General features: G+C 40.1%; 1 protein-coding gene and 1 non-coding gene across 2 annotated transcripts in view; one reads left to right on the top strand and one right to left on the bottom strand.

Moving 5' to 3' along the window:
- Window positions 1-13,168, top strand: part of SNX18 (sorting nexin 18) — a 29,777-nt gene extending 16,609 nt beyond the window's left edge. Inside the window, exon 2 of the mRNA XM_043488525.1 lies at window positions 10,513-13,168. Within this exon, the coding sequence (XP_043344460.1) occupies window positions 10,513-10,766 (254 nt within the window). The 3' untranslated portion in view covers window positions 10,767-13,168. The remainder of the gene's footprint in view (window positions 1-10,512) is intronic.
- LOC122454651 lies at window positions 5,698-5,790 on the bottom strand. The gene has a single exon (XR_006273469.1). It is a non-coding gene; the product is annotated as a small nucleolar RNA SNORD116 (small nucleolar RNA).
- Window positions 13,169-14,707: the final 1,539 nt, after the last annotated feature.

The following is a 14,707-nucleotide window of genomic DNA, read 5'->3' as shown; positions in this document are numbered from 1 at the left end:
TATCATCCTAGTATCTTTATCACGTATTTACTACTCAATATAAGCTGAAACACAAGAACCTTTATTATGTATCACATTTCCTAGCTGTGAACAGAACAACCTATGCTACCAAATGAGCCACAAGAGATATAATCACGTGATTTCCATCTTCATTTCTGGAACAAGGTGAGCTGTATGGATGTATGTACATAGTGAGTAGAAGTAATCAAATGTTTTAAGATGTGGTGCACTCCAGTGAATGTTTTCATTCATACTAAATGTCATCCTGCCTGTACACTTCTGGTGATTGCTAAATGGAGCTAAAAGGGCTGCTTAATTAGGAAATAATAAGACGTTTACCAGAACAAACAGCTTCTTATTGTACCTTCAGGACCAAAACTTAGAGGCCCGAGTTCTTTAAGTGATTTTTTCATCATCAAATAATCAGGTCTTTGTTGTTGTTGTTGTTGTTATTTATTAATTTTTTTGTAATTTATTATCCTGGTCCTGACCCTCTCTTTCTTTTTTTTTAAATGACTCAGAAGTTCTCTTTGTGAATTGACAGTGAATTTTAAATTACTTATATCTTTGAATTTTGATAGTTCTTGGCTCTAGGGACATTTTGTCCCTTCAAAAAGTTGCTCTCACTGACTTGAGTTCAGTGGTACTGTTTGCACCATCTCAGGTTTATTTATGTGGTCCAAATCTGGAGCCCACTCAGTCAGACTTGCTGCAGGAATAAGTAGAGTTGTGAGGGCCTGGAGGCGGTTCGTGCGTGCCTGCTCGGTCGCTCAGTCGTGTCCGATTCTTTGCGACCCCATGGACTGTGGCCCTCCAGGCTCCTCTGTCGATGGGATGGGATTTCCTAGGCAAGAATACTGGAGTGGGTTGCCATTTCCTTCTCCATGAAGGTGGATCATGGGTTGCTTAGCCCTCCATGAGGTTTCTGGAGGTTGGTGTGGTGTGGTGCCCCGTGTTCGGGGCCTGGTCCGTGGGGCTTTGAGATCTCAGGCAGGAGGCAGCCCCACTTGGGCAGGCACAGGGGACTGTGTGGTTGGGAGGCAGACCCAGACGCACATGTAGCTGACGCGTTGTAAAGTTATTTCCCTTGCCTCAGCCTCTTGTCCGCCTCTGAAAACAAGAGTCATCCTTGCTTTTCTTTCCAGGTTAAAGATTAAAAAGAAACTAGACCTGCGGGGTACAGACCACAGCTTTGCATAGAGCAGGTGCTCACTTGGGACTCTTTTACCTGGATGGATGGCCATCCTATCCTGCCCCTTTTATATGGATGTCAGCCTTTGTTTTTGGAGCTATTTTACTAATTAAAAAAAAAAATTTGAAAAGTAAATATTGGAGCAGAGAGAGGGGAAGGAGGAATCAACGAGTGGGTGGGTGGAAACCAAAAGGAGGGAGGAAAGTGGAAGGGGAAAGAGTTAATAGGGAGTTAGCAGGAACCCAGGGGGGTGGGTACCAGTGATGAGGGGATAAGGGCAAAATAGGCCATGTTGGCCAAATTAGCATTTTCTTTCAACATTTTACAAGTACCAGGGAATGAGGAAAAACAGGTCTAGTTCACCCAGCTTCTCTACAGCTGTCTCTGTGCCCTTCAGCCGGTCTCCTGTTCTGTCCCTCATTGCCTGGGTTTTCTGGTGCAGGGCCCCAGGAAGACAAAATCTAGTTAATGTTTTTGGCACATTCATGATTTCAAAATTAAATGAAGTGCTTACTTTTTTCTTCTAATTCTTTTTTTTTTTTTTAAAGGAAGAAAATGTAGCCTTTGGATCCCCTGTTGCTTAGTGACTGAACCTTTTGTATAATTGGTCCGAGAGAGAATAAGAGATTTGGTTAAGGAAAGGAAGGCAAAGTTCAGGTGCAGAAACTAGTGGGTTAGGAACTTTTGGAGCAGCCAGCAAGCCTGGGGGGTAGGGTAGGGCCTGAGAAGGTGAAGGTGGAGGAGAGGACCTTAACCAGAGAAACTGAAGGGAGGCCAGATAACTTCAACTGAGTTTAGAGCCTCCCTGGTGAAAATGTCTGAGGCACTGCAGTATGTGAGTGGGTTGGGTTTTTGTTTTTTTCTTTTTGCCCCCTTTCTGGTTTTGCTGGGTCAGACTTTGCCAGGGCAGTGCTTTCTTTCTGCAAATCAGAAGGAAATGATACAGCAGAGTTTAGTGTAGTGTAACTGTATTTGCTAATGTGCTTTATAGTTCAGCTCACAGAACTGATCAAAACTGATGAAATGTAACACGGAATGATCAAATCTCTGAAAGCAGGGTTGAGCAGTTGTCATTGTTTGAGGGCAACAGAGAGCCGGCTGGTCGACCGCCCCAACTGCCATCCTGTTCTCTTCTGCCCTGGCATCACTGTTCGCTCTCTAGGGCGCAGACATCCCTTCCAGAGCAAGGCAGTCTCTGGCCAAGCCTGAAATCCTACCACATTTTCTACATGAATGTGTATTACTTTTTTAATTGCCAGGGAAAAAATAAACATTATCTTTTAAAAAGGAAAACTGGGTACATTTTCCAAACACATTTCCCTAAGCGATTGCTCTCAAAAGTTAAAGAAGTGGAAGACTGTTCATGACTGTTGGCTTTTCTTCACATGTTCTCACTGACTAGATGATACCAGAGCTTCGGTGCTCTCATTCTAGAAAAACCAAAATGGCAATAAAATGCTTCCTGAACAGTTTTACTGATGTACATAATTTAATGGCATTCTGTGTAAATAATGTGATGCTTTTGAAATGGTGTTGACTTCCTGGATTGTAATTAATCTATGAGTTTGAGCCCCTTAAGGTTATAATAATAATGAACTTTGTAATGTGATTGAATTCTTTTATGTGTAATTATTTTGTGTTCCCCACAAACATGCATAATATCATTCCTCTAAAATTGAGTGCATGTTGGTTATGAAGCAGGATGCTCCTTCTGGCCTGAGCATGCTTTAAAATTATTCTCACATTGGTAAAATACCGAGAACATGGGAGGAGAGGAGTGGGAGTGAAGTTAGGACATGAGTTCTGCTGGGTTTGGTGATGGGGAAGTGGGCAAGATGCCATTTTCTGAGCCTGGGTAATTTCAATAAGTATCATAATGAACACAGTTAGGAATTTTGCATGTACAGAGTCAGTTAAGAAGGCCAAAATAGTCTGGGAAATTTGTTAACAGCAGGTCCTAAAGCAAAGTTGAAATACTGGTTTAGTTTTCCTTTTATGACTCCAAATGTAGAAAGGGAAGGACCCTTTTCAACAGAGTGGAGCAGAGGCCCTGACTGGAATGTTAAGTGGCAGGGCTGGCAGGCAGGTAGGAAGGGTGAGTTCTTTGCCAGGAATTAGCTGTGGGACTTTGGACAAGTCACAGCCTCTTGCTAGAGAGACTGAAAAAAAACTGTACCCAAAACTCATCTAACCTAACCTTATAGCTCATTGGGGAAAAAAAAAAAAAATCGGAGACCCAACTCTGCCCTTCTCACCAAAGGCTGAGTTCTCCCGGCTTCCCCAGTGGGTGCCTTGCCAAGGTGGAGTGGTGGATGAGGAGGAAGTCTGTCATGGTCCTGCTCCGTCGTTTGGAATAAAGGCTCAGGGTGTTCAGTTCCTGAGTGAACTTTCTATCCTGTGGAGATCCTTTAATGATGTTCAACTATTTTAATAGTTAGATTAAATATTAATAACTTAATTATTAAACTATTAATAACCATTTTAATAGTTAGATTGAGTGCTCAGCTGCAAGTTCCTTCTCAGCCTGGAAGTCTTTTTAGGAGGGGTATCTCTGTATTATGAAAAGACTCTTAGTGGCCCATGGGCTGTAGCCCGCCACGCTCCTCTGTCCATGAGATTTTCCAGGCAAGAATACTGGAAAATATACTGGGTTGTCATGCCTTCCTCTAGGGGATCTTCCCGACCCAGGGATCAAACCCACATCTCTTATGTCTCCTGCATTGGCAGGCAAGTTCTTTACCACCAGCGCCACTTCGGAAGCCCATCTCTGTACTCTTTTCTGCCTCCCCGCCACAGAGCTTCCCTGAGGAAAAAAACACCTTAAATGTATCCAACTCAGCCCAGTGTCCTGCATGGGAGCTAGATTGCTTTTGCCTGTTGGCAGCACAGTCATGGGTGTGATGGAAATAGACTGCCCACTTTCATGAATACCTTTTCCTGTTCTTCTAATACCCTTTAAGAATTTATTTTTAGTTGTGTAACTTGGGGAGGCTGCACCATTTTTCATGTATTACCTTCTTGTTATTTTGTCTTGTTATTGGTTATTAGTATCTTAATGAAGAGTGTGTTCATTGTTCTGTAATGTCAGCCTCCTCTTATTTAATGTCAGAATTTAATAATTGCCTCTATTTTCCTTTCTTGATAAAATCTTATTTTGTCCATATATTACCCCATATAATGTTTGTCTTTTAGCCTGAGAAATAATTTTGTAGTTCTGTACTTGTGTTCCTACTCTGAAATGTGTTTCCCTCTGATCTCTCCTATTTTTAATTTTCTTTCACTTTAAAAACAGTTGCCCTATCCATGAGTATTATGGGTCTTTTGTTTAATCCAGAAGCAACCACTTTTCACGTTAGACTTTATTTTGTAATTTCTCCCCCTTATTGTTTGATTTTCCTTACTGTTACAAAAGCAGGGTGACAGTGTGATGTTTGTGACAGAAGAAGCCTGGTAGGGGTTAGATTCCCCCTAAATTAGCCACTATCGAAGTACAGCTTTTGGGGGAGGGGAGTTTGGGGGAAGGCGGGTAGGTGTATGTGTATGGCTGAACTCCTACCCTCTTCACCTGGAACTATCGCAATATTGTTAATCGGCTCTACCCCAATACAAAATAAAGTTAAAAAAAAATACAGGTTTTGAAAACCTTTGCCTGTTTTTGTATTGACTACATGATAAAAGTATGAATTCCTGTTGGTCTTTAGATTCTGGGCCATGTTTCTAGCTTTTATTTACACTCCTCTTGGGTTTGGTACAGCTGAGAGAATACTTAAAATATGCTGTAATCTTTGTTACAACTCTGCAGCTGGTTACATTGTACCTCTGTAATTGATTCTTAGGCTACAAGTTAATATTTTAAGCTATCCTAGAAGTAGCAAGTCTGTAGGGATCTAACCCTGCCCCCGATAGTTTTCTTTCTCCAACTCTTCCATCTTTAGAAGCTAAACCTGATTGAAAATGTGGCTATCTCTGCCTTGTGATGTTTAATATTTTAGATATGGAAATATGGGAAGCATAGTTGTGTGTACAGATAATTCCCAGTTTGAGAATTGGCAAATAAACTGCAAGAATACACCATCTGTGACAAAAATGCAGGTCCTAGTTCTAATAGTAAAACTATTTTACTTATATCTGATGGATGTTTGTAATATCATTACTATTGGAAAAGTATGTTCCCACTTTGACCTTGAGAGAAGCCAGAGTTTAGAAGTGCAGTGGGTAGAAGTAGGGTAGAGGGGAGCTTCAGGGAAACTCGAGAAAGTAGTTCTGTTCATCAGTTCCCCCGTGGTTTTTTCTTTTTTTCTGTATACTCTCAGACAGTAGACTAATTAACTTCCATAATTAGCTTATTGAATGATTTGACTTTATCTTTCTCATAAGAAAACACACTAAACCCTTAGTATTTGTTAAAAATGTGTGGGAAAAACTAATCAGAGGCTTGTGAGGTGAATATTTAAACGCAGAATGGTTTTCTTCTTCTTTTTTTTTTTTTTTTTATTCAACGTGCTGGACCTCAGTTTCGATGAGGAGACGGTAGTGAGTTCTCACTCATTTTGTTCAGATTTTCCAAGGAATGCATGAGAGGGTGTCGTCATCGATCGGTTTTCTTCTTGAAGGAAATAATTTTTTAACTGTGAATAATATTTTACAAAAGATAACTTACTTTTGGGGGGGCTTGGGGTTGAAGGTTTTGGGGTTGTCATCCTGAAATGTAACAGCCAGATGCCTAGAGAACTGGATTGCTGTCAACTTGGAAACTCTTTCGATTTTTCAAAAAGTATATTGCTGTCGGCCTGTTTTTTGTTAATCATCTTTCTTCAGAAGGTGAGTCTGGAGGGAAACCAATTTAACTAGATTTTAGTTAAAAGAGGTTGTGGTTTTAAAATTTGCTCCAAATTCATGGGTCCAATTTTGTGATAACATAATCTTCCTTGATTACACCTAGCACTCCCTCTTCTACCAGTTTGTACATTTATAGAATGCTGTTCAATACCTTCATTTTCTATCTTGTATATGGTTTTTAATGGTCTTTAATGGTTTCAGGCATGTAAATCTTGTCACCTCAAAAAATAATTTGAGTCCCTAAAATAGGAACCATGTCTCTCCCTAATAAACATATTTCACCTGTTTCCTTGCTCCTTGCAATCCTGATGCATTATGCTAATAGATTTGAATTGTATTAAGTGCCTTAAACCAAAATTCCAAGTGAAATTGCCTTTTGGGTACTTACTGTCTTCAGTAGTTTGTTCTTTTCTTCCTATTTTGCAAAATAAGTTTTGGCTGGGCTATCCAACTGCGCTAGAGCAAACAAAGGCAAATCCCATCCAGGCAGTGTATGTTACTAGTTTTGGTGATAGTTCTTGACTTATATAATTTTCCAATAGGATCTAAGTCGGTGAGATGGGGGGAGGTGGGGGGAAGACAAAACCCCCCACCCCCCATGTAAGTTTGAGTTTAAATTTCAAAATAATGAAATACGTGCTGCCTTTTCAATGTTTTTTTGTGGCACCCTAATTGTATGCTACAAAGATAAGAAAATCAGACACCTTATAAATATTAAATGGCTTTGCAGGCACAATTAATGAATTGAATGAGGTTACTAAGATTCCAGAGGGAAATTTTCAACACCTATATGGTTTATTTTACATACTCACAAGGTCTCCTGATGTGTATGACAGCATAAAAGCCAGAGACCAGTGAGGAAGGTGAAAAGAGAGAGGAGCAGGGCAGGAGCCCCTGTCCTTATCCCCAGCACCCTGCTCACCAGGCCACTGTGCCTTTTTGCCTCTTCAGGCTCCAGTTTCTTTTCTGAATATTTGTGGTGTCTGCTTTGAAGTCAGTTCTGCATTCAGATCCCATCTCTCCCACCTCTCACTGGGTTCCTGCTGACTTTGGGGCTCAAAGAATATGGGTGGCTTTCTCAATTCCCTTGTAAAACAGCAGTAATGTCTGTAGCAGAGTTGCAGCAGGGTTAGACTTGGTATGCAGAAAGTGCCTCGAATATATGATGACTGTTTTAGGCAGCTACCATTTACTGTTCTCTACGCTTATTCCTGCCCCCACCCTGGCACCCTTTGTCCTCAGCACTGCCTGGCACAAAGCAGGTCCTCCAAGTGTTTTCCCTTGTGACACGATTACATTATCTTGGAAGAAGCCATAGTCAGCTCCCATGCAGAATTCCGTGCTTTGCGGCGCTGTTTGACTTCACGTCACGGCTGTGTGCTTGTCCTCAGTGGGCTTTCTTGAGCTGTCTTCCTTGAGAGTTCTGGAGGGTAGGGACTTGAACACTTGATGTGACCCACCCCCCCACCACCACGTGCGTCCCCCTTGCCTGCTCTATGCTGTCCGTGTGTGTATGTTAAGTTGCTCAGTCATGTCCAGCTCTTTACAACCCCATCGACTGTAGCCTGCTAGGCTCCCCTGTCCTTGGGGATTCTCCAGACAAGAATACTGGAGTGGGTTGCCATGCCCTCCTCCAGGGGATCTTCCCCACCCAGGGATCTAACTCAGCGTCTCCTGCAGCTTCTGCATTGCAGGTGGATTCTTTACTGCTGAGCCACTGGGGAAGCCAGGCCCTCCACGAATGTTGGTAAATGAGCTGAGATTATTGCCCCAGAAGCCCAGCTGTTCAGGGCTCTGTGTTATTTACAAAGTAAATTCACAGCTGGGAGAAAAGTGAGTCTTCAATTCACAGCTCCTTTTTAGTATGTACACTCAGAAAGCTTCAAGTTGACAAATGCCAAAAGGTCTTTAGGCCTTGGAGAGATTTAATACTTGTACTGTGTCCAGGAGTTTTGAAAATGTATTCTGATGTGATTCAGGTTGTGAATCATACTTCAGGCTTGTTCATTTGTAAATTGGTTTTTATGGATGCATGTCTGCAGGTGTGTGTCATAGAATGTCGTTTCTGAAAAGGTGGTGATCTCATCTGGAGGCTGATGAGCTGCAGGTTCATTGACACTGGCAGAGCTCAGGGCCAGGTTTCTGAGCTCCTCTGTGCTGGACTCTAGTGATTAGAACAAGTGACACTCGCAGCATATTCCCGGTACCCAGCTGCTTCACGGCTGCCCAGGGATCGGTGCAGGGCAGGGCGCCAATGCCTGTCCTCCATGCTCAATAGTGGCACCTCGGCCCTGAATCACACGAACAGTCAGATTGCCTGAGACTCTGCTCTCATGATGCCTTGTTTGGGCTTCCCAGGTGGCTTGGTAAAGAATCCACCTGCCAAGCAGGATACGCAGGTTCCTTCCCTGGATCAGAAAGATCTCCTGAGGAAGGAAATGGCAACCCACTCCAATATTCTTGCCTGGGAAATCTCACGGACAAAGGAGCCTGGCAGGCTATAATCCACAGGGTTGCAAAAAAAGAGTCGGACACGACTTAGCAACTAAACAGTAACATGCTCTCTCTCAACCATTTTCAACATAAATTTTATAGTTTCATATTCTCAGCCATCTTTTAGGTAGTTTTTTCTTTTCTTTTTTAGTTTTCTGTCTGATGCTTTCCTAGTTTATTCAACTTCAATTTTTATATATAAATGATGACACTTGTACAAATATAATAAACCTAAGTTAGCTATAAGAAATTATTCTTTTCTGTCTCTAAGGAGGAGGAGCGTTCTCTGTTTAATGTAGACTATAGGCAGGCAGGTTGCATTGCTTCTTGAGTCTTGTCTGCTGTGGGGGAAATGTTAACAGGGCTGCATTTTCGAGGTGATGGCTACTTAGGGGATTGGGTAGGGGTCTTCCTGTAGCCTTGTTACCATGGACGACATCTCCACTGTGTGGTCACGGGGGAAGCAGGGTATTCTCTCTGCTCCAGGGCTCTCCCACTTTTCAGGTAAGGATCTTCTTTAGAATAAATAAATGAAAATATACAAACATATATACATTTATATCTGTGACATTTGTTGTTGATGAGTTTTAATTTCTCAGGTTTTTGAGTTGTGCAAAAACAAAACAAAACAGTGTTTAAGGATTTTATTGAATAGTAGGTTTACTCTATTTTGTAGATTTGAAGAAATTTAGATACAGGACTTTTCCCCTGTGTATTTCACCATTGGCTAAAACAACATTTCCACAACAAAGTTGCTCAGCTTCCACACAGCTTTCTAAACAGGCTACCTTTCCCTCCAATTAGCGTCATCACGTCCTCAGACCAGCAAGCCAGGTGTCCTAAGTGTTTCATCATGGTTTTCATCATGGTTTAGTAGAATGGATGCATGTGGAGTCAGGAATCTGGATTCTTGAGCTGGCTGTGCTCAAGTGATTTAAACTTTATCATCACTCGTTTTTAAGTACACATGAATAGTCTTTTATTTTTCCTGCCTCCTATGCATCCTCAGGCTTTTGTGCTTTTTTTTTTATGACTGTGCGTCTAGGGGAAGATCTGCCCTCGTGTGGCACTTGCCACAGAAACCATCCTCCGCCACGCCCCCCCCCCCCCCAGCCCCCCAGGCCTGCATCCTCTGGTGATGTTTCTTGGCCGGAGGCTGACGCCTCCGGCTTCATTCCCAGGTCACCATTCGGGCAGACTCAACACTCACTGATCTTTACAGCCTGTAAAGAGAAGGAGGCATATGTTTACTGCACAGGGCCATTATGCTACAGGTATGGATCTCCTGATAGAACGTGGAGTCAGAATCAGGCATGCAATGCAGTATGCTCCACTTTAGAGATGCTCTTTTTAATATATGTGTATATAGTGGTGTTGGTGGCTCAGACGGTAAAAAAAAAATCTTAACTGCAATGTGGGAGACCCAGTTTTGATCCCTGAGTTGTAAAGATCCCCTGGAGAAGTGAATGGCTACCCACTCTAGTATTCATGCCTGGAGAATTCCATGGACAGAGGAGCCTAACGGACTAGTCCATGGGGTTGCCAAGAGTCGAATGTGACTGAACAATTAAGACACACACACACACACTCACACAGAATGGTGTTACACTTTGTCCCTTAAGGATGTTAAAATTGCAGAGTTTCTTGGTTTGTCTTTTTAGGAAAAATTCCTTGCAGTTTTTTGTCTGTAGTATATAGTATCTCTGCTGCTGGAAGAGATGAAACATACTATTTGGTCAATGGCAAAGGCTAGTTTTGATAAGTGAATTTGTAGCAGTGGAGGTGTTTTCAGAAACTTTACCAGATTTCTTCATTTTTAATAAATAATTATAGTCACCCCTTTAAATGCCAAAGGACTTCAAAATAGTTCAGGCAAGTATTTATAATGCCCAACATTCTGTTTACTGTGTAGCTGTAACACTGGGATACATATGTATTTTTTATTTTTTTATATGTATTTTTTAATTAATTTTTTTTTTAAACTACAGGAGCTCTTACCAAAGTAAAGGAGAGTAGGCGACACGTGGAAGAAGGGAAGATGGAAGTCCAAAAGGCTGATGGCATTCAGGATCGCTGTAACACTATTTCTTTTGCTACTTTGGCTGAAATTCACCACTTCCATCAAATTCGAGTAAGAGACTTTAAATCACAAATGCAGCATTTCTTACAACAACAAATAATATTTTTCCAAAAAGTGACGCAGAAGTTGGAAGAGGCTCTTCACAAATATGATAGTGTTTAATGACTGGACGTTGGATTGTGGACTTTTTTTTTCAGTTCAAGGATAATTTCTATAGCAGAATACAAACTGCTATCAAAGAACTATTGCCAACTATCAGCAGTGGTACAAGGATGGTTTTGTGTTCAACTGAAACTGGGCTGAATATATAATTATGTAGGAAAGAAGCAGTTAATATGGTTATATAATAGAAACAGTACCACACATTGTAACTAAATTATACTATGTATGCCTACACTACCATTGTAACTTTTGGAATAATGAGTATACTATTTGCCTTATTGCTTTTTGAAGTATGGGTATTTTAGTGCATACTTTGTAGACCTCAAAACCCATGAAGGGTCTCAAAGAAGCTGGCTGGTTAAAAGCCTGCTGTGGATGCCTTTTTACTCTCATAGATTGGGATTACCTAAATTCAGCCTATTCTCTGTTTACAAACTCCAACTAGAGCAGCTATGCGACTTTGTGCCTTTAGACTCTTGGTTTTTCATTTCTCCACCCCCCCTACCCCTTTTTAAAGTAACCACAACTTTTCTGATGGAAAGAGTGAAAGGCCAGTGCACATAATGACAAACTGCTGGGAACCTCCTGTTGGCACGGGGGGCAGGGTGGGAGGATCAGCTGTCATCAGTTTGCCCAGCGAGTTTTGTCTCCGGGATCGATGCTGGCGAGCACAGTGGAGGGAGACTCATGTTCACCTTCAGAGAGGGTGTCTGTTAGCGAAGAAGATGGTGCCACTCTGTTCCCTTAGATGCTGCAGTAAGCCTAGTCTCTTCACTCAAGTGTCCTGGAAACTTGACGTGGAGATTTAATCGAACATGTCTTACAACCCGGAGAAGGGGTCTAATCTGTTGGGGACATGAGCACAGAATCAGTGACAATACACACTCGGTTTTAATTCTTAAGAGAGTTTTCTTTTCTTTTTCTTCTTTTTTAGCTTGAAATTTTTCTTTTAATATTCAGTGTGTGTGTGTTTTTTAATGGATCTACACTGTTAACTGGTTGAGACTCCACTGTGATTCACTTGTTTACTTAATCAAAAACTTTTCAGGGATGTCTATAAAATTCAGTGTTATACGTGATGAAAAGTAATGTTGGTTGATCTAATGAGGGACCAGAAATAATTTCTACTATTCCAAATGCTGATGGAAAAAAGTAATTTTTTTTAAAGTATTGATAAGCCCCCAGGACATTTAACCTTAAAAATTACTTTAAGTATATTCTTTTATTACTATAAGGGAAATACAAATGACTGATAAATACCAAAAATATTCAAAAGCAGCTTAATCTAAAAAGCACAAAGAGATTTTGGTTTGAAATACCAGAATCTCAATGTTTTTATAGTTGCTGAGCTCAATAATGTGATTCTTGAGTTTACAGGTTTAAAAACTGTCACTGAAAGGTTAAAGTGTCTACTGTTTTTAATGAAGTCAAACTTATGCTGCCTCAGAAATCCCTGGGTATTCAAGTGGTAACATAGAAGTAAAGAGGTCAGTTTGAAATGTTGGTGAGTCACATTGATTAAAAGAAAAGGGTCAATTTGCAGATAGTCATACAAAGTGAAGGTTATTAAAATGATTTCTCAATAGCACATTTACTCTAAAAAGTAATCTCACATGGGTTTAATTTTTAAGATCAGATTTGATCAAAATTTTATACCTTAGGTAACTTAGAGCCAGATTTAACATCATGTGGCTTTGTCTCTACTACCGACATGTGGAACTGTAACCAAATATATTGTTCTCTACAAAAATAACTTTCTCCTGTTGATTGCAAGATACAGTTCTATAAATGAAACCCATATATATATATATATATATGTTAATTTTATTGCAGAAGTTTAGAGATGATAATGATAGCATTTAATTTAAGTTTGAGTCTGTATTGGACAAATAAGCACTATGCTTTTCAAATGATTGGAAAATCATTTTTATTTGCCTCCTTTTTTTGACAGTGGTTTGATTTTTTGTTTGTTTAAGTAAAAATCACTAAACTTGTGCAATGGTAGCATGGAAATTATCTGAGGTGTCTTGTATGATTGTGCTTTGGCCAGGGTGGACATAGTTCAAATTGTAAGAGCTAAAGATTAAAGAGCAAGAAGGTATAGGTTCATGCTGCCTATTTAGAAGAGAACTTTCATTCTTCAGAACTACATAACATCATAATGCCACTGATTCATAAGGGGTTTAAATTAATTCTATGGGGTAGGACACCAGGATCATTAGTGTTCATTTTCATCTAAGATCTTTATCTCTCTAACGTTCTCGGTCCTATTGAAACATTTCAGTATACAAAAATACTGCAATGTTAATACCCAAGAGAAAAGCCATCATAATGTGTATGCTGGTCATTATGATCAGTGTGGTACAGTTTTTAAAAAATAAACTATCATGCCCTTCATGCCATTATTTGTCTTTTTTTCTATAATTCATAATTTATGATTAAATATGTATTTAGAAGAGGGTGTGCACTTGAGCCTGGCTTTGCTGTTTTAATTAGAAACAGTTGTAGTTGTTTATGTGCTGTAACTATAATGCAGCTATGCACTGGAGCTCTGTTACTCTTCTAGATCCTCTTATCTGAAGGTATATTTCAAACCTGGAATAAGGGAACACATTGGAAAGTGAAATGGAAAGCCAATGCCCATTGGCTTGAATGGAGTTGTAACTGGGATTTTCTTGGGCTTCACTAGTACTGTTGTCTTACATTTATTCATAACAATACAGCAGTTTCTTAAATGCCAGTTTTTAGTTGTCTTGAATTCTGCTGCTGTTCTCATCATTAAGGACTTGAAAAATGTTTTGGTCTCTCAAGTGAAGCATGTCAAGTTTATATATAAACCTTTAAATGTCATTCTTTCCTAAGTTCATTTTTTTCTATTAATTTACTAAGTCAGTTTTTCCATTTATGCTTTTATTTCCTCAGAATTGAATACCATGGTTGATACTCTTAAATCCATAGGCATTATCCAATATCCTCATTTCCAAACTTGTCTTTGGCTTACAGAATAAGCAAAACAGGGTATTATTTATTTGTAGACTAAAAATATTGAATATTGTTTTATTTCCTTCAAAATATTAGATTAGTGCAAATCAGCCATGTTTATCTTTTAAAAAATAAACAAAGGTTGCTTTATTTCTCAGCCTCAGTGGAATATTATAATTATTTTTTTTTCCAGTAATCAAGGAGGCATTTATTTAATGTGAAAGACTTAAACAGAAAAATAGAAGACTGAATTCACTGTCTTAAGCTTCCATCTGCAGTTGCCATATAAATTGTTCATGAAATTCTGTACTGTTTGATTAATTTAAATCCGTAAGCCATTTGGAAGTCCCACTGAATATCTGCTTCTGTTAGTAACTTCAGTAACTACTGACCTTATAACAATAAATTGTGAGTGAGGTGTTTTGAAATAGTAGCTACTGTACGTCTAGCACCTCACACATAGTAGGTGCTTAAGTAGTTCACGTGCTTTCTCTGTTGGGAATAGTTACTGTTGGTTGCCAGCTGGCAAGCCAGCTCCAACAAGCCTAATCCAAAATGTGAAGGGTCACGATGGGTACAGGGACCTGGCAAATCCCACACAGGGCCAAACTCCCATCTAGAACTAAGCTTGCCATCCATGTGGGCTTTGTAATCTGTCAGGTTCTTATCATTATGGGTCTATTTTATTTATTTATTTTCCTGTGGCTTAGCTTTCTCAGCCTCTTCTGATACATCTAAAATGGCCAAGCTATCTTGCAGTTCACAGATTTCCTTAGGCCAGTGGTAGAAACCAGACCCAAGCTGGAGACATCACCTGTGGCCCAAGATTGGGGGGTGGGTCATGAGAAGGAGAGGGCCTCTTAAAGGGTGTTTGAAAGAAGAAAGGAAGCCACAGGAACTACTGTGAAGTTCAGCATTTAATTCCTCTTGGTCAGGGTCAGAATCAGCTATGACAAGTT

The sequence above is a fragment of the Cervus canadensis genome, chromosome 16 (assembly GCF_019320065.1).
Source record: "Cervus canadensis isolate Bull #8, Minnesota chromosome 16, ASM1932006v1, whole genome shotgun sequence".
NCBI lineage: Eukaryota > Metazoa > Chordata > Mammalia > Artiodactyla > Cervidae > Cervus > Cervus canadensis.
The sequence above is the reverse complement of the archived record's forward strand: the minus strand, read 5'-3'. Positions and strand labels throughout refer to the sequence as shown.